The following is a 20,263-nucleotide window of genomic DNA, read 5'->3' as shown; positions in this document are numbered from 1 at the left end:
GAGCTCTCAAGGGAATCCCTTGGAGAAGGGGCTCCGCTGTGATGGCCCCAGAGCCCATGGGCACAATGGGACAGCCAGGAACCACCCAGGCACTGCCCGCCCCCACCGGGCAACCCTCCAGCCAGGCCTGAGAACTGAAGGAGGTGGGACGTTGCCATTTTGCCCTGTGTGTCTTAGCCTGGGCGGAGTGGTTGGGGCAGGAGCAAGAGCCTTGACAGAGGCTGGCAGTGAGTGTGGAGCTGGCCTGGGCAGTCAGGGGCCCTGATACCCCTGGGACCTGGCCGCTGGGACTGTGAGGGAGGGGCTGTGGGCAGCAGTGCAAGCAAGCAGTTCTCCAAGGCCAGTCCAGGCGAGTCCCTGGCTCCACCATGCAGGCCGCAGCCCTAACTTTCACCCTGGCCTGGGGGCCAGGCGGGCACTACAGTGGCTCTGCTGTCCCTTGGTACCCTCCTCTGATGAGCAGCACCCCCAAGGGGACAGTGGCTTCACTGAGAAAGGTCTCAGGACTCAGGGATCTAGGAGGAGCAGCAATGGCCCTGCTTGGAAGGAGCAAACTGCTGGGAACCTGGGCTTCTCCTGGTCCCTCTCAGGGCGACACTCGGGCGGCCAAGGAGAGTGGGGCAGCAGGGTGGGGTGGCTGGGGACATCTGACACCTCTGCTCTGAGCGAGCCCCTGATGCAGGGTGCACCCCATCACCGCTTCCTGAGGGAGGCTGGGATCTGTGGTTTGTGGGTGAGACAGGACAGGGAGTCAGTGTGACAACCACAGCCCCTCCCTTACTCCGGGCCTTCAGGAGCCTGTCTTCTGACACCCACCTCCAGGCCTTGGGGCACCCAGTGCCTGTCACCCTCGTCAGACACCCCCTTCCCCAGATGACACCCTGAGTCTGCGCTGCTCCCCCAGGGATGAGGGAGGGTGACCCCTCCCCTGAGTGTGGGCCCCTGCCCTTGCCCCCTGCTGGGCCTGCATGCAGACGATCCTCTTCTTTGCCATCAGGACCCCACTTCCCACGCCCATGCCCCCTCGGCCTGGTCTGTCTCCTGGGCGTCAGTCTGTCTAAGCAGACCGCATGGCTCAGAGCCCGTTACAGACACCCTCTCCTCCAGTCACCCTCAGCCTGGCTAGCCACATCCCTGGCCCACACCGCCTCCTTCACACACACACACAACACGTGCTCACATGCAACGCGCACACAGAACACACACAACTCGAATGTCACCCCTCACGCAAAGCACCAGCCGGAGCCTCCCAGAGCAACACAGGCACTCTTGTCTCAGCTGGGAAACAGCCTCGGGCTCTGCAGACAGGGGGTCTCTGCGCCCCTGTGGGCCCCACCCCCCCAATGCATGCCTGGTGACGTGGGCTATGGGCATTCATGGCTCCTAGCACCCCAAGAAAAAATGTCTGTGGACGGCAAGCAGCTCCCTAGAGCCTCCTGTTCATGGTGACCCCATCCTCTGACCCGACTTGAACCACACCCCTCCCTAGGCCCCTCACATGCATGGCGGCCCTCCCCAGACCCTGAGGTGCACCCGCCCCTCCCAGGGCTCCTGTGATGTCCCTTCCCAGGCACCCCATTGCATGACCCTCCAAGCTGCAGGGGGGCAGTGTGGGGGTGAGGAGAGGAGGGCAGGGGGCCATGGTTTGGCCCAGGACAGCTGGCAGAGTTAGACTGAAAGCGGCACTCTGGGATGTCTCTGAGTCCCCTGAAGCCAACCCTGGTCCCCCCCTCCCAAGTCAGGGACTCACTGAGGTCCCTGTCGACACGCATGGGGACAAGGCTGGCCAGCCCCCAGGGCCTTCCATTCTGAGTCCAGGCTGCCCACTCGGAGGCCTGGGAGGGGGCGCAGGCTCATCTCACAGCTCCTGTCCTGGGAGGCCCTGGCCAAGCCCTCTCTGAGCCCGGTCTTGGGGGCAGCCGGCAGGCCCTGTCCAGCCAGCTCCCTGATGCCCGGACCTCAAGGTCTGCTGGACATCCCCACCCTCCCAGCCCTTGGGCAGCTCCTCCCTGCAGGACGCAACCCCTTAGGCCACCCCTGCCTCCTTGGCCCTACCCAGCTTGCTGAGTGAGTGGGCAACCCAATTCTAAAAGGAAAGACTGGGATGTGTCTGCAACAGACAGGGACCCACCTGGGAAGGCGGCCAGCCTGGTCTACCCAAGGGCATGGCACCCACGTGGCTGGGAGGGCTGGCTACAGAATCCTCCTGCTGAGGCACTGGAGTGGAAGGGCTGGGGAGGGGGTTTCTGGGTGGGCCCCAGGGGTGGGGACACACATGACCGAAAGTGACCATTGACTACACGCAGGGGGCCATCACTCGTCACTTTGGTCCCTGTGCCCGCCTCTGTCTTGGTCCTGTGTGCCTCTGTTCTGAATGCACCTGTGTGACCATGACCTGCCCCGCCCCAGACATCCTGGTGACCCTGGATCCCTGGTACCTGCAGGGTGGAGGGAGAAGGAAGGGCGTGCTGGGGAGGGGGTACTAGGGGATGGGGAGGAGGAAGGGTGGGGGCCAGAGAGCAGGAACTTATATCCTACAGGTCCTGAACAGACTGTCTTATGAGTAGGGTGTGGCAGGTGGGACCCCTTCCCAGGAATCAGTATTCCTGACAGGAACTGAAGTCCCAGTGCAAACGCAGTTCTCCTCGGGCAGACCAGACCTACCTCCCCTGCATGATCCACCATGTGCCTCCAGGGCAGGCAAGCTCCACCCCCAGGGCAGAGAGGCCCCACCCAACTTCTTCCCACCCCGTAAAACAGCGTCCAGGGAATGCATCCATTTAATAGAAGCCCCTGCACGGGGCGTAGAAAACAGATAACCAAGGGCCCTGGGCCGCCCGCCGGCCGGCTGTGCTCCAAACAGGCGTCCGGCAAACCCCGGGCTGAGAAAGTTCGCTCTGCTCCACCGGAGCCGGGGCGCCTTGGCCCACATGCAGCAGCCCTCTCCTGGTCTCCGTACCCACGAGGGTCTGGCAGGTGTGACCACACACCTTAGTTCTCCACCTCCTACTGGGGGGCTGCGAGCAGGGGTCACCCCTGGACCCTGGGAAATGAGCCCTGTGGGGCCCGGACCCAGAGAGAGTGGAGGGACAAAGGGCACCATGCATGTCTCCTGTGGGGTTCACACAGCATCCCGACCCCTGTGGCTGGGGTGGGATGCCTCTGCCTGGTCTGGGCCAGGCGCCCAGCTGGCCGGTCCGCTGGGCCAGGCTGGGTCACGAGTTGCGGTACTTGTGTGCAAAGATACATGTGTTGGGCAGATTGATAAAAACAGGTGTGACCACGTGCTGGCAGCTGCTGTGCCCGGGCCGGCCACCCTCTCCCAGGGCCTCCGCTGGCTCTGGGCCTGGAGCAGCTGAGGTGGCCGAGGGGCGGGGCTGCTCCAGCCGGGCAGGTGGGGCAGGCCGCGTTGCTGTAGTATTCTGCCTTCAGGTCCCTAGGTCCCCATGCAGGCTGGCGCTTAGAGCTGGGTCTCGTCCCGAGTCTCAGGGTTACAGGATGCCAGCTTGTGGCTCAGGCTGCTCTTCCGGCTCTGGGAGCTGCTGGCCACGTGGGCCAGGGGGTCTGAGCGGATGAGGTACCTGCCAGAAGAGGGAGGGGCTGAAGGCTGCCCTCGGTGGGCCTGTGGCCAGCATCGGGCTCCTTACTACTCCCCATGGGGCAGCGGTCTCTGACCCGAGCCTAACAGGTTCCCTGCCCTGGGCCTGGCTGGCATCGGCTGGGCAGCAGCCTCTGGCCTGGGCCTGGTGCATACTCACACGATATCATTGGGCTCCAGCCTTGTATCAGGGGGTGGGTTGATAAGGACGTAGGACAGTGTGTTCTGCTGGTCATTCATCTCATCTGCAGAGACAGGCCCACGTAGGTGGTCAGCTCTGGCCCGCTGTGAGCAGCTGCCAACCTCTGAAACCTCTGTTGGCCATTCCACGGACACCCACCCCAGCACAAAGGGGTGGGGGTGGGGCTGACCTCCTGGATGGATACCTGATTCCGCCCCCCCCCCCCACAGCCTGCACAAATAGGCATTCTGCCTGAGGCAGTGGACACTGGTGATCGCCTCAGTCCCTGCAGTCAGGGCCCAGGGGTGTCTCTGGTCAGAGGCACCAAGCACGCCACCCTGGCTGCACTCCCCGGGCACCTCCCTCCCTAAGGGGGGCGAACCACCCTGCTCTTGGACACGCTCAACCCCGTGACCCCTGACCTGCAGAGCCTCAGATGCAGCGTCTCTAAGACCTGCCCCAGCCATCACCTGGGGGCGGCTAGAGCCTTACTCCCACCAGGACTGGGGCCCAGCCCACGGGAGACTGTAAGTGTTATGTGTGCTCCCAGCCCCCCATGCGGCTACCAGGATCCCCCCACATGCAGGCACCCCAGGATTTCATGCCAGGGTCCCCTTTGCACAGGCTTCTCACAGGAGCCAACTGGCTAAGGCAGGAGAGGAGTTCTCTGGGAAGGCTGGGGGGCACTTCTCTGAACTCAGGGGTTCAGAAAGAATCTGGCTGCGGATTCAGGGTCTGACCATGCACATAGCATGCTTTCAGATAGGCAAGGCGAGGCTGAGTGAGAAGCCGGGGGGCTTTGGCTTAGGTGCCCCGTCACACACCCTTGGCCTTTGTCCCGCCTTCCCTACCCACTGAGACCCTGAGTTCCAGCCCCCTGCCCTGCCCAATGCCAGCCCTGCTCTTTCCCTAAACCTCCCATGGAAGCCTCGGCCACTAGCCCCAGGCTGCTCACACCAGCAGCACCCCTCCAAGCCCGGCACCAGCAGGCATTTGGGTGGGCAGACAGATGGGGAGATGGCAGGGTGCAGTGGGGTGAGGTGGTGGTTCTCAGGTGGCCAGGATAAGTGGAGCATCTCTCCAAGTGGGTGGGGACAGACTGTGTGCCTGGCCCTCTGTCCTTGGAAGCCCACTTTCCTACTAGAGGTGACCGGACTCTGGGCTTGGGGCACTGAACTGCCTGTACCCTGGGGTCCGGAGGTGGGGATGACCAGTGGCTAGTGGCCTAGAGGCAACACTGGCAGAGCATGTTCCATTAAGGGCACTCACAGGCCTGGGCAGGCAAGGGGTTGAGCTGTGGCTCTCCTGCCCATCGACCTGGGCAGGGCCACCTCCCTGGGCCCACAGGGACAGCACGTCCTGCTCCTCCTCCGGCAGGCCGGGGGCTAGGGCCCTGGCAGAGAGGAGACCCCTGAGGCCCCCAGGTCCCTGCTCTTCCAGACGGGGCAGAACAGTGGGGTCTCCTCTCTTAGCTGCATGAGGCCATGGCAGCCCCTTTTGGTGGTGGGAGACAAGAACACCCTTGTTTCAAGGTGTGACTCCGGCACCTCCCAGAGCCTGGCGAGCATACAGGCCAGGGCCTGCGAGCCTCGTGATTCAGGGGTGCAGAGGGTGGGTGCATGCACAGGCTTGCAGAAGCGCCCCCCCTACCCGCTCCCCCCACCGAGGCAGGGCTGGAAGCAGGCATACATGTGGCCTCCCCACGGGCTGGCAGCCCAAGAACCCCGACTGTCCTCTCACGCAGACAGGAGAACAGAACGTGTGCCGGGGGTCTGGGCTGCTGACACTGGCTCCCAGGCTGCCAGGCTCCGGCCCCAGCCCAACTGCGCCCCACAGCCCGAACTCCCAATCCCGGGGCCCAGCAGGGCCTCTGGCAGGGCTGCAGAGACACCCACAGGGTTGCCCCCGTGCTGCTGCTGCTCAGGCAGGGAGACCTCCTGCAGCGAGAGGCTCAGGCTCTGAGCCCCTGAGCCTTCGCCAAAGAAGAGGCCTGGGGCCGGGCTGGGTGGACTGCAGCAGCTCTTTGGAAAAGAAGGGGTGCCGGCTGTCTGAGCTCCTGGGCACTCCGGGGTGGGGACCACCTCTGGAGGACTCTGGAGGGATGGCTACTTTGGTCACTGGCAGGGCCACCTGGGCACCCCGAGGGCCAAGGGCCCCCATATTCAGACCGCAGTCACCCCAAACTGCCACACTCACATCTGGGCAGGGCCTTTTAGGGCTGCCCAGGAGCTGAAGGGCTCTGGGCCAGCGTGAGCAGCCTGCCTGCCTGGGCCGTCCGCAGAAGGATGACATGGTGGGCTTGGGGGCCAGCTAGACTCAGGCCTGCGAGCTGAGGGCTCTTACTTGGCCGCTTGGCTCCAGGCCAGTGCCTGACGGCCCCCCCTGGAGGAGGACAGCCACGAACGGGGCCCTGCCCTGCTCCTGCCACTGGCCGGGGGCCGGTCCAGAGTCGGCCTCGACTCCAGAGCCAGGATTACCTTGCAAGTATCCCAGGTTTACCCGGTTCATGACATCACTGGCTGTTAAATTGGCTACGTCCTCTACGGAGCAGAGAGGGAGCAGAGACAGAGAGAGGACAGGGCCGGAGAGCACAGACAGGGACGGGGGGAGACAGAGAGAGAGAGAGAAAGAGATCAGCAAGCGCGGGCGGGCGTCCTGTTAGGGCAGCGTGGCCGGAGAAGCAGCTCCGACGGAAGGCGGGAGGAGGTGGTTTCTGCTGTTTAAGCTCAGACAGGTGGCGGGGGCTGAAGGGGTGTCGGGCGGGCACCTGGGTTTTTGAAGTTCATCCAGGACCAGGAGCGGGAAATGCCCCTGCTTGGTGCCTCGGCAGACAACCCTCCCAAAAGGCTGAGGCCTGGGGACACACCCTCTCCCAGTGTCCATGCGGCAGCACACTGGCTATCCTGCCCCAGACCCTGCTCCTTGAGCACCCTTCATACCACCCTCTCCTGGCCCCCAAGGAGCACCCTGCCCCCTCCCCCGTCCAGCCAATCCTGGCGTTGGGCCAGCAGATGGCACAGCATGGCACAGCCTCAGCCCTGAGCGGCCTGACCCAGAGGGCAGAGGGTGGGAAGCAGGCAGAGGCGGTGCTGCAGGCCACACAGGCGCCCAGTGTGGTATCTTCAGAGAAGAGGCCAAAGCTGGTTCCTGAGAGCCCCCCTTGTTGGTGGGGAAATGGGGGTGTTCCTGGAACCTCAAGATGGACAAACACGGCAGGGAGATGGACAGAGAAGTGTCCCCCATGGGGATCATGTGTGTCCCTCCTCACTCTTAGATGCTGGTGGGTCGTGGAAGGGGGCCACTTGCTACCAGTCAAGGCTGTGCCAGTCATTCTGGAAGCCCAGGTCATACCCTGCGGCCACTTCCTCCAGGAATGAGGGTAGACTCGGGGAGCTAGCTCTCCCTCACTTTACAGAAGGGAAACGGAGGCCTACAGTTCAGGCTTGGTACCCTGTGTATAGAGGGAGCTGGTCCTGAGCAGGCAGCCTGATGGACGACGGGCAGGTTAGCCAGAGGCTGGGGTGTCTAGGCCAGGCCAACTAATGGCTGACTTCTGGTCTGGCCTACCCTGTCCCGGCTGTGTCCAAACTATAGGCCTGGTGGACACTCTGGTCAACTTTGTGGCCTCTGACTGTAGCCTGTGACATGCACCCCAGCTAGTGTCCCATTACCGTATCGCAATCACCCCCTTACCAGAGTCCATGGTAGACACTCCTTACCATAACCCCGTAGTAGGTACCCCCTTATCAAACCCCATGGTGGGCACCCCCTTACCGTAGCCAGTGGTGGGAAGCCCCAGGTGCTTCATGCGGTTCTTGACCAGCTCAGACAGCTCCTGCCGCTCGGAGCGCCGGCACAGGCTCAGCCGCTGCTGGCCCATCCACTCGGCTGCTGCAGCTGCCGCCGCCTTGCCAGGCTGCTTGGGGCCCCTTCGGCTCAGCCTCCGTGCCCACTGCAGGCTTTTCCGCCGCAAGGGAGGGGGCTCCACTGGGTCACCGCCACCACTGCCCGAGAGCCGGCCATGGGCACTGCCGCCGCTGCCTGCCCTTGTGGTCCACGGCCCCTTCACTTCCCGGGTGTCCTCACAATCCTCCATACTCACGGAGATCTGCGACTGGCAAGGGGTCAGTGAAGGCCGAGGCCCAGCTCCCCCCCAACAGGCCACCCCACCTGGGGGCCCATGGGCCCCAACACACCACCTGACCTGGGAGAGATGGAGGCTAAGATCTCTCCACCCACAGTGCCCGACCTGGGGGGGGGGCGTGGTGGTGGTGGAGGGGAGGGGGTTCTCCAGCACGCTGCCCCACCTAGGGAACTGGGAGCCATGGTCTCAATACACCTCCCAACCTGGGGGAAGTGGGGACCCAGGGCTTCCTCTACCCACATTGCCTGACCTGGGGAGGGGCTGGGGGAGTGGGGGTCTGGGAGGAGACAGGAACCTCTAGGAGAGATGGGGCCCAGCAGAAGGGTCAGGGAAAATTCTGGGTTTAGAGCTCCCCTGTCAGAAGCACCCAGCTTGCCCCTCCGGCCCCCATTTCATTCTCCAGAGCAGGCCCCTGCCCCCTCCCTGAGCATGGCCGTGTAGGTGTCGGGGTGGGAGGGGGCTCTGGTGGAAGGCGCTCTGTGGTATTCAGGAAGCCCGTCTGCACATGAGGGGGCCACTCACCTGGGCCCTGAAGTCGTGGGGCTGTAAGGAGAGGCCATGGTTGGGTGTCGGGGGTGCACAGCGAGCCTTGCCCTGACTCCGCCCCCTCCCCTACTCCGCAGCTCAGGGTGCCTGGCGCCAGTGGGACGTGTCCCGCGTGCCTCCGTGGGAGTGTCGCCGGCGGACACGGGTCCCCCACAGAGGCAAGGGCAGGTGGAGCCCCGAGACCACCTTGGCCGTGGCCCTCTAGCCCTCAGCTCGCACCTCGGAGGTGGCGAAGACGTGGCACTCGGTCCGGTAGATGCCGATGGGCACCTCGGCGCTGGAGGAGCAGAGCTTCTGGAAGAGGCGGCCGTAGGTGCGGATCCACAGGTCGTCCTCCGAGATCTTCATCTGCGGTGGGGGTGGCGGCGGGGGAGAGGGGCATCTGAGCGGCCGCAGGGGTCCCCGCCCCCCAGCCCCGGGACACTTACCGCGCAGAGGTAGCCGGAGCCCGGCGTGGTGTCCAGTCCTAGCAGCAGCCTGGTGATGGTGATCATGTAGTCCTTCACGAAGGACTGGGCGGGAGGGCGCACGGCTCAGGTGGGCGCCCCTGCCCCCAGACCCAGACCAGCACTTCGGGGCCCCGGCCGCCCCCTCACCTGGTAGAGCAGCGTGTCTAACATGCTGATGCTGAAGACGCGGCCCGCGGCGAAGGGCAGGCGGAACATGAAGGCCAGGTTGGAGCCGTTCTCACGTTCCCTCTGTGGGGGGAGGAGCCCTAAACGCCACGCCCTACGGCCTCAAGGCCACGCCCAACGCAGGGGAGGAGTCCACCATGGGGTGGGGCACGGGAGCATGTGTGTGCTGGCAGACTTTGTTCCCCCCACCCCGCAGTGCCAATGGCTCTACCCAGCCATTTTATCCATGTTCTACGCGTTCAGATGAGGCAGTGGTTGTGACATGGCAGAGGACGTGTGTGACACACGTGTGTCGGTCGTGTCTACCTTCGGCCTTTTGAACAAACTGCGTGCCATCGAGTGGATTCAGACCCAGGTGACCCCGCAGGTCAGGCTTTCGGAGGCCAGAGCTGTTCATGGCACTGATGGCCACGTCTTCCTGCCTCTGAGAGCCTGATCGTTCCTGCTGCCCTCCACGCGGTTAGCGCCCCGCTCTGGACCCACGGTGCCCAGGGCTCCCTTATGATGGCCTCTGGGTGCAGGATTCTGATGACCCCCACCCCCAATCAATTTCCAGTAGCTGCTCTAACCACCAGGCACCGCAGCTGCAGCTGGGAGGGCAGGGCCCGCCTCTGTCTCCCAGGCCAGAAGCCCCGGCTGGGCTCAGGGTGGGACAGTCCACACCCACCTTGCCCAGCCACCCACAGGGGCTGCGATGGCCCAGAGCAGAAGTCCTGCCTTCAGTGCCAGGTCCCTGGGATCAGTTCCTTCCCAGTGGACCACATGCACAGGCACTGCCCACCTGCCAGTTAGCCTCCTGATGACCCCCTCTCTTGCCCCCAGTTCTGGTGAGAACGAAAGCCCTGGCTGGCCGGGCTTGGGGCTGGGACTGTGTGACTGGCATGGTCTTGCAGCAGGTCAAGTGCCTGGACACTGAGGAGGGAGGAGGTGGTGTGTTGTCAGGGGTCGCCCAGTGGGTTCTGGGCCAGAGCTGCTCCGTCTGCAATTGGACAAAACAACGCCTGGCTTTGTGCCGTCCTCGCCCTGCTGCCCTCTGGGCAGCCGGCATGGTGGTGGCCCTGCGGCAATCCTTTTCCTGAGGGCTTCCTCTTTTTCACTGACCTCCCACTTCACCAGGCAGGGTGGGCTCCCAAGGGCGTGAGACAAAGGCATTCGGTGAGAAGCGGCATCCCACCTGTGCTCCTTCCAGGACAAGGTGCGTCGTCGGGCCTAACAAAACTTGCTCACTTCCTTCTCCTGAGAAACCAGACTCTGCATCGAGTGGACGCTGACTCACAGCAACCCCAAAGGACAGGGTGGAACTGCCCTGGTGGGTTTCTGAGACTGTGGCTCTTTATGGGAGTAGAAAGCCTCATTTTTCTCCCTGGGAGCAGGTGGTGGTTTCAAACCGCCAACCTTGTGGTAAGCAGCACTATGGGCAAGTAGCGGTGACACCAGGGCTTCTCGCTAACCCTAAGTAGTGAATAAAGTTCCCGACGAGCGAGCTCAGGGGAAAGCTTTGGGCCCGACTTCTGCGACCACTTCCCTGGCCTTTGCACAGCTGCTGTCAACCCACTCCGGGAAATGCCACCCCGGCGGCCAGCGTCGCAGACTCAGCCCCTCCTGCCTGGTGGCTGTAGGGACCGGGGGCTCCGTGGCTGTCGACACTTCTTCCTGCAAGGATGTCTGCTAAGGCACCACCTACAGGTTCTTGGGTTCAGGACCCGGGCCCCACCGTGTCCTTGACACAGAGTACCTAGTTACAGCAAGCACGTTTGCTTTTGTAAAAATAAATTGCCACGAACTTTTAAGGAAACACGAGCAGGTTTGCTTAGGGGTCCCTGCTGACCCCCACCAATCTGGCACACTTGCTTGGAGTAGACGGGTACCCCCTCCGCCCTGGACCCCTTAAGCCGAGTGTTTCTCCAGACATCCACACCTGGCCCCTTGAGCCCTGGGCATCTGTCCAGCATGGACCTTGGCCAGGAGGATCCCAAGGCTAAGGCCCCGATTTTGTCCTCACTGGATGGCCTTTTCTAGAAGCCAGAACTGGGGACCCACGATTTATTGCTCCCCCCATTCTGCTGAGATGGGGTGCAATGATTAATTGGTAATGCCTGCTCTGAACGGACAGGGTGCAGCACTCAGTTGGTGATGTCTGCCTTGGATGGGAAGGCAGCAGGAGCTTGCAGTGGGTTGGCTGCTCCCCTCTACTTCACACCTGCTTCATGGAGTGGGGGAGGGCTTACCAGGCCAGGGCCACTGCCAGGTCTACGGCCACACTTGACCCCATGACTGGCTTCCTGTCTACCCTTGAGTCAGACCCCTTCCTCCAGACCCTGCGGAACATCCTGAGACTAGGGTGCCCTTGCAGCCTGCTGCTCCTGTGCTTCCCTCCTGGTGGGATGGAGGCCAAGTCCACTGCTGCTGGAGGGGGATGGGACTCCAGGCCGAGCAGAGGACCAGAGCCCTCTCCCAGGTAGGAATGTCTGACCTCAGACCCCCAGGCTGCTACCCTGACTCAGGAGCTGCCCTGGCTTGTTGGCTGGCTTCTGGTTCTGAGGGGCTTCTCAGCCTGTGGTCCAGGGTAACCGTGCTCGAGAATCTGGGCTCAGAATAGGATGAACTGGACCACACGTGCTCGACCAGGAGTCTGGTACTGCCCTTCTGCCGCGGGCTGGGCTGGGGGTAGCGTCCAGGTATCCCCAGGGGTCCCTGGGGCCAGCCACAAAGGCATCACCCAGCTCACAGCTCGAGTGTTCGTTGGTGGGGGAGCGCAGCTGAGGGGTTGTTTGAGGTCAAGGATACCAGACCCTCTTGGGCCATCTGCCCTGCTCCCTGGTCCTGCTGTGGAGGGCCATGGCTGCACCTGCGCTCACAGGACCCCTCGTCCGTCGCTGGATTTTGAGAGGTGGTGTGTGCACACCTGAGGGCCCTTGCCTCTGGTGGCCGGTCACCATGTCCCGACCCCACACTGACCCCAGCTCCAGCCTTTCCTGGTGCCCAAGGACCAGAGAGGAGCAAGCACTTGGTCCAACCAACTCATCCATGCTCCTCAGTGCCAGGGCCATCTTGTCTACCTGCTAGGGCATCCCGAGCTCAGCGTGACAGCCGAGCTGTGAACTTCCTGTGAGAGGCTGGGCACATGACTCCGTCCTCCAGGGAGACAGCTCTGGAAAATCACCTGCTACAGGGGCTAGAGTCCCGAGACAGTGGCCCCCTTCCCTGGCAAGAAGGGGTGTGTGTGCGCTCCGTGTGACCCGCCCTGGGGCTGCAGGTCCCTTGGCCTCCAGGCAGGCAACCAGGGCTTGGGTGGCAGGATGGGCACCTGGCTTAAAGTGGGGACAGTGGGTGTCAATGCAGTCCTGCAGGCACACATCGGTGACACTGGGTTGTAGGGTGGCACCAGGGCCCTGGCCAAGCATGGCGACGCACCTTCTCCAGCTTGGAAAGTGCCAGCGAGTAGCTGTCCTTGGCGCGGAACTGCATGAAGCGCATGTTGGACGGGTGTGTGAGCTCCGTGGTGATGCTGAGGCTGGGGAAGAGGCTGTGCGCAGGCGCGGAGGGATCAGGGGCGGCGCTGGCCACTCAGTCCCGCCCCCTCCCTCACCCCTGCCGGTGGCCCCGCTCACCGGAACATGGTCTGCACATTGACGATGGTCTTGGCGTCGGCCATGTAGTCCTCCTCGGCGCTCATGGTGCTCTCTTTGTCCACCACCACCAGGTTGTCGGCGTAGATGATGCCGCACTGCAGCAGGCTGTCCAGGCTGGGGGACGGCGGCTCAGGACCTCCCTCAGGGTGGCCCGGGCCCGCCCTCACGGTCAACGCCCTTGGCCACACCCCCATGTCGCCACAGGGCACCAGGCTGTTCTGGGGATTGCCTGCCTTACTTGTCCACGGAGCCTTCCATGTAGTAGACCATGGGGAAGCAGCAGATGGCCTCTAGGAAGTGGTGGTCAGGCCTGTGAAGGGGGTTAGCTCCTGGGGGGGGGCTGTGGCTCATGCTCCCCACTCCTAACCTTAACCCTCATCCTCACCCCACCCCTACCCTTAGCTCTAACCCTGGGCCTGGGCACCTTCACACAGTACCCTTGTCTACAGCCTCCTCCCTGCCCCCCCAGCTGGCTAGGGCGAGGGTTAGGGTGAGCATCCTGGTTTGGGCTAGGGCTAGTGTTTGTGGTATGGTTGGAGTCGGCCATCTGAAACCACCAGCAGCTCCTGTGGGCAAGACTGGGCTTTCTACTCCCGTCAACAGTTAGTCCTGGAAACCCACGCAGGGCCCTGTGAGTCAGCACTGGTTTGTTTCAGGGCCAGGACGGGAGGCAGGGCACGAGTTAGGATGAGGGTTAGGGTTAGAGCAGGCCCGGGTCCCCAGCGCCTCAGCATCAGACCAGGGCGAGTCCCCTCCTTATCCTCCCACAGGGGAACTGAGGAGGCCACTCACCCAGGCCTGGCCCTGACTCTCACATGGTGAGAGCAGTGCTTAGGTGTTGGGTGCTGGGGGAGCCAGGTACGCTCCTCAGGGACAGGAGGAACCATGAGGTAAGTAGGAGGGGGAAGCAAGACCCTCCCACACAGGAGGGCAGGGCCATGGGACAGGCCTTGGTGGGTGGAAGGTGAGGCTCCTCCTATGTATCAGAGGTGGGGGGAATGAAGCCCCTAGGACCATAGAGGTCTGCAGCAGCCTCTGCAGGTTTGGAGGCAGAGGCGGGGCTCCCATGGGAATCGGGAATCGGGGCGGGGACCAACACCCCACGGGGAGCTCACTTGTTGTCCAGGAGCAACACGATGGGGTTGAGCTCACGGCGGGAGCGGTAGTAGGCCCGCAGCGGCACAATGAAGTTGTACAGCCCATTGCCGGCCGTCTCTGCAGAGACGATGATGAGCTTGTTCTTGAAGCCGTAGGCTTTGGCGTCTTCATAGCTGTTGTGCTTACAGCCCTGGCGGGAACCCCCAGTTAAATGCGGGATGGGAGTGGGGACGGTGGGGGCAAGCCCCATGCACTGGCCGAGCCTCTCCCTCTTGCAGTGGACACAAGGTGGACGGCAAGGCCAGCCCTGTGGCTGACATGCTGGCCCAGGGGAGTGACTGCTGGGCCAGCACCAGCCTGGAAGAGGCAGGAGTCAGGTCCCCAGGAGCTATGGGTGAGGGGAGGATGGTCTGTGTGCATGGTGGGCTCAGCACAGGGCCGTAGGTGTGTCTGTCCCAGAGGTATGTCCTGGGCAGGTGCATCTCTTTCTAGCTCTGCCTCCAACAGGGCCCGGGCCCATAGACACCTCTTAAGAGCACACACCCCTGAGACCCAGAGCTTGGCCTGGTGTGATGAGCTTCACAACTCCCGTGGGAAAGCCCTCATGACTCCCTGCAGACGTCCTGCAGCCCCTCGCCAAGCAGAGGAAGCATGTGTGGTCTCCTGCCTCCCCCACAGCTGTGGGAACTTAGTCACAACCACTGGGCTACCCCTCTCATACCACCTCACCATCCTCTGGGCACACCCTGTCTCTGACCGAAGGTCTTCCTCCAGGAAGCCCATTTCTCCAAGAGCAATCCATCTTGTGGAAAATGGTCCATAGAAGCCAAGCTCTGGGTCTCAGGGGTGTGTGCTCTTAAGAGGTGGGAGAGTGTGTCCACTGAGGCATTTGTGGTGAAAGCCGACGGGCTTCCATTGTCCCTCGCACTTGACCGGGGTACGGACCCGCATGCATAAACTGGTCTGGCTGCCCACGTGCCCAGCCCGACTCATGGGACTCCACGTGGAGTCCACGCTGCCTCTTTGGGGTGCCAAGACCCCAGAGAGGTGGAAAGGTGTCCTCAAGTAGAGGAGGTGCCTGAAAACTGGATGTAGTAGGGGCACTGGATTGGAGTGTTGGGGAAAATGGGCCAGTGGGCCAGGGCCATCCAGCCAACCAAGGCCAGGGGTGGACATTGGCCCTTGGGTCAGTTACCATCCAAGGGCAGTGACCTGGCATGGGTGGTCCACACTCACCCTGGGCCACCGCATAAGGAATGCCTGGTGGTCCACTGCTAGCCGAGGAGACCCCTGGACAGCTCTGCTGTCTCAAAGGACACTCGCTGGCAGCCGGGCACCCTTGTTCCTGGGTAGCACACAATGCTCCTAGGGGTGCAGGGCTACCAGCCGGCTCCCTGTCAAAAGCCCAGATGGGAGGGGCAGGGCCAGGGTGCTCCTGTCTGTGTGTCCTTGTGCCAAGATTCGGGACGGGTCCTGGACAGGTCCCACAGGTGCCCAAGGCCCCGGGAGGACTCACCTTGTCCAGCCGGAGGCAGCAGAAAGGGGCTTTCACGGGCAGGAGGTGGCACAGGGTGGGTGAGCTGCCGATGTAGGGTGAGTTGGGGGGATAGCCCTTGACGTACCTGCACCAGGGACAGGACTCTCAGTGGCACGTGGCCCCCTTGAGTGATCCTGGACCCCAGTGGGGTGCCCCGGGAACCCACTCAGCCTGCAGGCCACCACCCTCCTGGTTACCCATAAGCTGGCCCCCAGGGTGGCCAGGGCTGACCACACCCTGCTGCATGGTCTAGGGGGCCACAGCCAGGACTTGGGGGGACATGGCAGTGCAGCTAGACTCAGCAGTGGGAGGGGAGGTCACACAAAGGCCGGCCAGACCAAGCCAGGGCTGGGGCAGGGGTAGGGGTGAGGGCAGGGCTGAGGGGCACAGAGAATGAAGGTCAGAAATCAGGGTCAGGGGAGGGGTTGGGGTGTGGCCAGAGCATGGCTGGATTACAGCTGGGGGCCAGTGTAGGGGTGGGACAAGGGCTGGGGGATGGGAGGGGTGGCCAAGTCTCGCCCTGCCAGGGAAGGCGGGACCTAGGTATACCCCAACAGAGCACTGGGTCCTGCAGTCCTGGCCGGCCCTCTCCACCACCGCTAGGCCAGGTTCCATCCCCCTCCATCTCCACGGACTTCCACAGGGGCCCGGAGGACCTCACCCCCACCCCATGCCCCGCGCAGCTGCCCCTCCCGCTCACGTCGCCGGCCTGCGGCACTCACTCCACCACGGACAGACCCTCGTCGTCGGACTGCGTGGTCTCGTCCTCCGACTGGTCGCTGAGCAGGTCACAGGGCAGCAGTGCTGAGCTGTCTGCCAGTTCCAAGACGGGCGCGATGCTGGGCCGCCGGCTGCCCGAGCCGTTCTCCGTGGGCAGTGCCAGCTTGCTGCCTGCGCTGCCCTGGGGTGGCCGGCACTCCGCATTCTGGAGGTCCAAGGCCACTGTCCCTGTGGGGGGGGGGCAGGAGCTTGGCACACAGCCCACTCCTGCAGCTTCCAGGAGGCAGGGCACAGCCCCCAGGGAGCCTCCACCCATTATATGCGCTGGGGGCAGGGCATCACAGGTCCCTGGCGCCAGACTGTCCCATTCAGCTCACCACCACTCAAGGGGACAGACAGAAAAGAAGGGACCCACGGCTGGAAAATGCCAGTGCGCTGGACTGCTTCTGAGTGGGGGCGTGGTCACTATGGGCAGAACCAGGACCCCTTAGTCCTGAGGTGCCCATGGAATGACCCCTGGGGCAAACCTTGCTCCCCCAGTAGTGTGGGCCCAGGAGCAGGGAACAGCTCAAGACCAGAGACCGCTGTGGCCTTGGTACCCCTGAGGGGCCATCAAGGGACACATCCCCAAACCCAAAGGGGCCCTCGGCTCTTGGAGTGTTCCTCAGGGTCTAGGTGTGCAGCAGATGGGAGAGAGGGTCACCTGGCTCTCAATCCAGACCCCTGTCCCTGGGCCCGCAGCTCTGGGCCCCCTCCCAGGTCTTCACTGTCCCCAGCCCTGTGGGTCCACAGGGGAAGCACAGCCTAGAGGGGATGTTGGGTGGGGTTAACCTCTCCAGTCCCTCTGCCCAGTAGAGGATGTGCAGGGCCTCTGGTTATGGAACAGCTGGGTGGCCACCCAGGTCAGTTCCTACCAGGATGCCCACCCCAGGGAGCCACACCCCAGGGTTGGAGGCCCCCAGTGACTCCTGGCCCGGGTGCTGGGTGGCCTCACTGGCACCAGTGTGCAAATGGAAAGGCGGAGGCCCTAGGGAGTGGGTTTGCCCCTCACCGCAGCCCAGGTCCCACCCACCCACGGAGGCGAGGATGCTGTGCACAGGAAGCCGGGAGGGTCCGTCGTAGAGGGCCTGGCCTGCGCAGCCCAGCCGCCTCCGCTGCTCCTCCTGCTTGAAGATGAAGGCAGAGTTCTCCTCCTTGGTGATGTTGATGTAGAAGCAGGTGTCCGAGGCGGCCAGCGTGTGCCGCGGCCCGGGGTTCAGAAGGATGCTCTTGTGCTCCTCCCGCTTCAGCCCGATGAGACACACGCCGTACCTGTGGGCGGGGCGCCGCACAGCTCTGCCTGGACACTCCCCCAATCGGCCCGACACCAAGCCTGGCTGCGCCAGCCCACAGATCTGGACCCGGGGGAACCCGGAGTCCTGCCCTGTTCTCCCCCAACTAACCTGGACCCTGGGGGACACAAAGCCCGGCCCTGCTCCCCCACTGCCCCAAACCTGGACCCTGGGGGACCCGGAGCCCAGCCCTCTTCCTCCTCACCCCCAACCTGGGTTCCAACACAGAGTCTGGCTGTGCCAGTTCACAGATCTGGACCCTGGGGGACACCGAGCCCGGCCCAGATACCTGACTACCCCTTCCAACCAGGGCCCTGGGGGACATGGAGCCCTGCCCTGCTCCCCTCCTCACCCCGCACGCAGCCCCCGAAACTGGGCACTGCCTGGTTCCAGCACTATTTCCCTCTCCCACCGCCCACCGCCCCTGGCTCTGCGTCCTGGTGACACTGTGCCCACTCCCACATTTCCCTTCCCCAGGGCCCACGGCAGCTGGACCGATCCCCACGACCTGCTGCCCAGTGAAGCGACCACCCTTGGCCCCAGGCCTCTCTGGAGCCCCGCCCGCCCCGCGGCCCGTACTTCTTGTGCGCGTGAAAGGCGGCATACGTGAAGCTCTTGCCCTCGTACTCGCGGAAGAACTTGCTGTCGCCCATGCGGATGTGGTACACCTCGTTCCCCGAGCAGCGGCCGTACATGCGCTGCCACTGCTCTGGCGACTCCTGGCCCTCCCTGCGGGGGCGGCGGGAGGGGAGGGGCGGCCGCGGGTGGGATGGGGGCGGCCGCCCCTCCCCGCCCGCCTGCCCGCCCGCCCGGGCGCCGCCCCGCGGCACTCACTGGCCCCGGGAGGTGTGCACCAGCAAGGTGACGAGGGTGGAGGTGGCGGGGCAGATGCAGTTCAGGGCCAGCATGGCATACTTGCACTCCTCCTCGCACACCACGTGGTCTGCGGGACAGCGAGGTCACGGCGCTCACACTCAGCACGCCTGCTCTCCTGTCCCCCAGCACCCCAGCATGCCTGCTCTCCTGTCCCCAGCACCCCAGCATGCCTGCTCACCTGTCCCCAAGCACCCCAGCATGCCTGCTCACCTGTCCCCAGCACCCCAGCATGCCTGCTCACCTGTCCCCCAGCACCCCAGCATGCCTGCTCACCTGTCCCCAGCACCCCAGCATGCCTGCTCACCTGTCCCCAGCACCCCAGCATGCCTGCTCTCCTGTCCCCAGCATGCCTTATCTTGTCCCTACCACGGGTACCCAGGCACAGAGCGGCTCATCTCAGAAGACATCCCCCCGGGGACTCCAGAGGCGGTGGGATGGTGGTCCCCCCCCCACCCCACACACACACGTACCTGCGAACTTGACGTGGAACTTGTTCTCCGGCTTGAGGATCTGCACGTACAGGGGGCAGTTGGGGGCGAAGTCCTTCACAGCCCAGGCTCGCAGGATGGTCTGGTGGTCCTGCGGGGTGGGGGAGGGGAGCTCAGTGCCGGCCGGCCCCGCCCCGGCCCCACCCCGCCCCCAGGCGGCCAACGGGCACTCACTGCCGCGGTGCGGTCCACCTCGTTCCTGCTGCTCAAGATGAAACAGGCTTCGCCATTGTCCATCCTGCAAAGCACAGGCTCAGAGCGGCGGAGAGTGGGGGTGGGATGGGGGACGATGCCGCTCCCTGCCCGCCCCACCGAGGCGCTCACTTGGCCCGCATGAGGTCTTGGTCCTTGAGCGCCGAGCCCTGGAGGTAGATGACCCGCTGGGACCAGAGCGGGATCTGCAGCACCCTGCGCACCTGCACGTCCATCTCGGTGGGGCACAGGATGACCACATAGTAGTCCTGTCGGGGGGGGGGGGCGCCAGCTCAGCCGGGGCCGTCCCGCCAGCAGGGCGGGGCAGGGGCACCAGCGTACCTGGAGCCGCGGGTGCGCATAGAACTCGTTCAGAAAGTCCATGAGCAGGTCGATCTTGAGCGAGCTGACGCACAGAATCACGTGCTTCTCCGTCTGCGCGCGGTGGCGGCTGTAGTTGCCCCCCGACTTCTGACGCTCCATCCACAGGTAGACGAGCTCCTCAAACTGTGTGCAGAGGGGCAAGCGCCAGGTGACCGGTGGCCATGCCCGCCGCCCACACCGAGTAGACGGCGGGGGGGGGGGCAGCCAGCTAGTACCTGGGGCTATGTGGGTTGCGCCCTGACCAAACCCACGGCCACGGGGTCCATTCTGACTCCCCGAGGGCCTGCGGGACAGCGTGGTTCCGCCCCAGGGTCGGCACTAGAGGGTGCCGCATTTTCCCTGGGAGCGGCTGCTCACCTTTCTCCCGAGTGGCGCCCGTTGGGTTGGCAGCCCAACGTGTAAACCCACTAGGGCAGCGCCCAAGTGCTGTTCCCTGCAGGTCCAGTAACACCTGCACGCCAACACCTGCACGCCCACTCCCAGGCTTATCTCGGAGGGGCGCCCAGGGGCTGTTCTTTGGAAAAGAACCGAGGGCCCAGTGTAAGAGCAGTGTGTGTCAGATTCGTTCTAGGGTCACCAGGCAGCGTCCCGGAGCTGTCCGCGGTCCTGATCGCTGCAAGGGTGCCTGCTTCAGCCTTTTCTGCTCCCACAAGCATCAGTCCATGTGTTTATTCGACTCTACTGGACTCCAGTGGCCTGGCCAGGTGCTGTCTACCTGGCCTGGGGACAGGCAGGCAGGGGTGGTGGTGGTCACAGCACTAGGTTCCCCTCCCCCCCCGCATGGTGGGTAGTGACCTATCTCCAGGAATTGGGTCAGTGCCCGGCCTGAGCTGGGGGAGGACAACTCCCATAGGGTCAGCTGTGGACATTACTGTGTTGTGAGCCTTCTCCCCAAGGAGGG

The 20,263-nt window shown here is 63.9% G+C and overlaps 1 protein-coding gene across 2 annotated transcripts in view; it reads right to left on the bottom strand.

Moving 5' to 3' along the window:
- Window positions 1-3,460: 3,460 nt before the first annotated feature.
- KCNT1 (potassium sodium-activated channel subfamily T member 1) overlaps window positions 3,461-20,263 on the bottom strand; it is a 56,088-nt gene continuing 39,285 nt past the window's right edge. Inside the window, exons 12-32 of one of the 2 annotated variants that reach the window (XM_075558893.1) lie at window positions 19,321-19,485; window positions 19,111-19,247; window positions 18,961-19,024; window positions 18,769-18,877; window positions 18,257-18,365; window positions 18,002-18,151; window positions 17,164-17,402; window positions 16,094-16,319; window positions 15,351-15,456; window positions 13,852-14,024; window positions 12,975-13,046; window positions 12,716-12,850; window positions 12,519-12,630; window positions 9,066-9,167; window positions 8,898-8,981; window positions 8,689-8,817; window positions 8,446-8,466; window positions 7,554-7,893; window positions 6,257-6,319; window positions 3,759-3,843; window positions 3,461-3,581 (exon numbers count right to left, since the gene is read on the bottom strand). In XM_075558893.1, the coding sequence (XP_075415008.1) occupies window positions 3,461-3,581; window positions 3,759-3,843; window positions 6,257-6,319; window positions 7,554-7,893; window positions 8,446-8,466; window positions 8,689-8,817; window positions 8,898-8,981; window positions 9,066-9,167; window positions 12,519-12,630; window positions 12,716-12,850; window positions 12,975-13,046; window positions 13,852-14,024; window positions 15,351-15,456; window positions 16,094-16,319; window positions 17,164-17,402; window positions 18,002-18,151; window positions 18,257-18,365; window positions 18,769-18,877; window positions 18,961-19,024; window positions 19,111-19,247; window positions 19,321-19,485 (2,742 nt within the window). The remainder of the gene's footprint in view (window positions 3,582-3,758; window positions 3,844-6,256; window positions 6,320-7,553; window positions 7,894-8,445; window positions 8,467-8,688; window positions 8,818-8,897; window positions 8,982-9,065; window positions 9,168-12,518; window positions 12,631-12,715; window positions 12,851-12,974; window positions 13,047-13,851; window positions 14,025-15,350; window positions 15,457-16,093; window positions 16,320-17,163; window positions 17,403-18,001; window positions 18,152-18,256; window positions 18,366-18,768; window positions 18,878-18,960; window positions 19,025-19,110; window positions 19,248-19,320; window positions 19,486-20,263) is intronic. The other variant, XM_075558892.1, reaches the window with a different exon arrangement.

This window comes from Tenrec ecaudatus, chromosome 10, assembly GCF_050624435.1.
Source record: "Tenrec ecaudatus isolate mTenEca1 chromosome 10, mTenEca1.hap1, whole genome shotgun sequence".
NCBI lineage: Eukaryota > Metazoa > Chordata > Mammalia > Afrosoricida > Tenrecidae > Tenrec > Tenrec ecaudatus.
The sequence above is the reverse complement of the archived record's forward strand: the minus strand, read 5'-3'. Positions and strand labels throughout refer to the sequence as shown.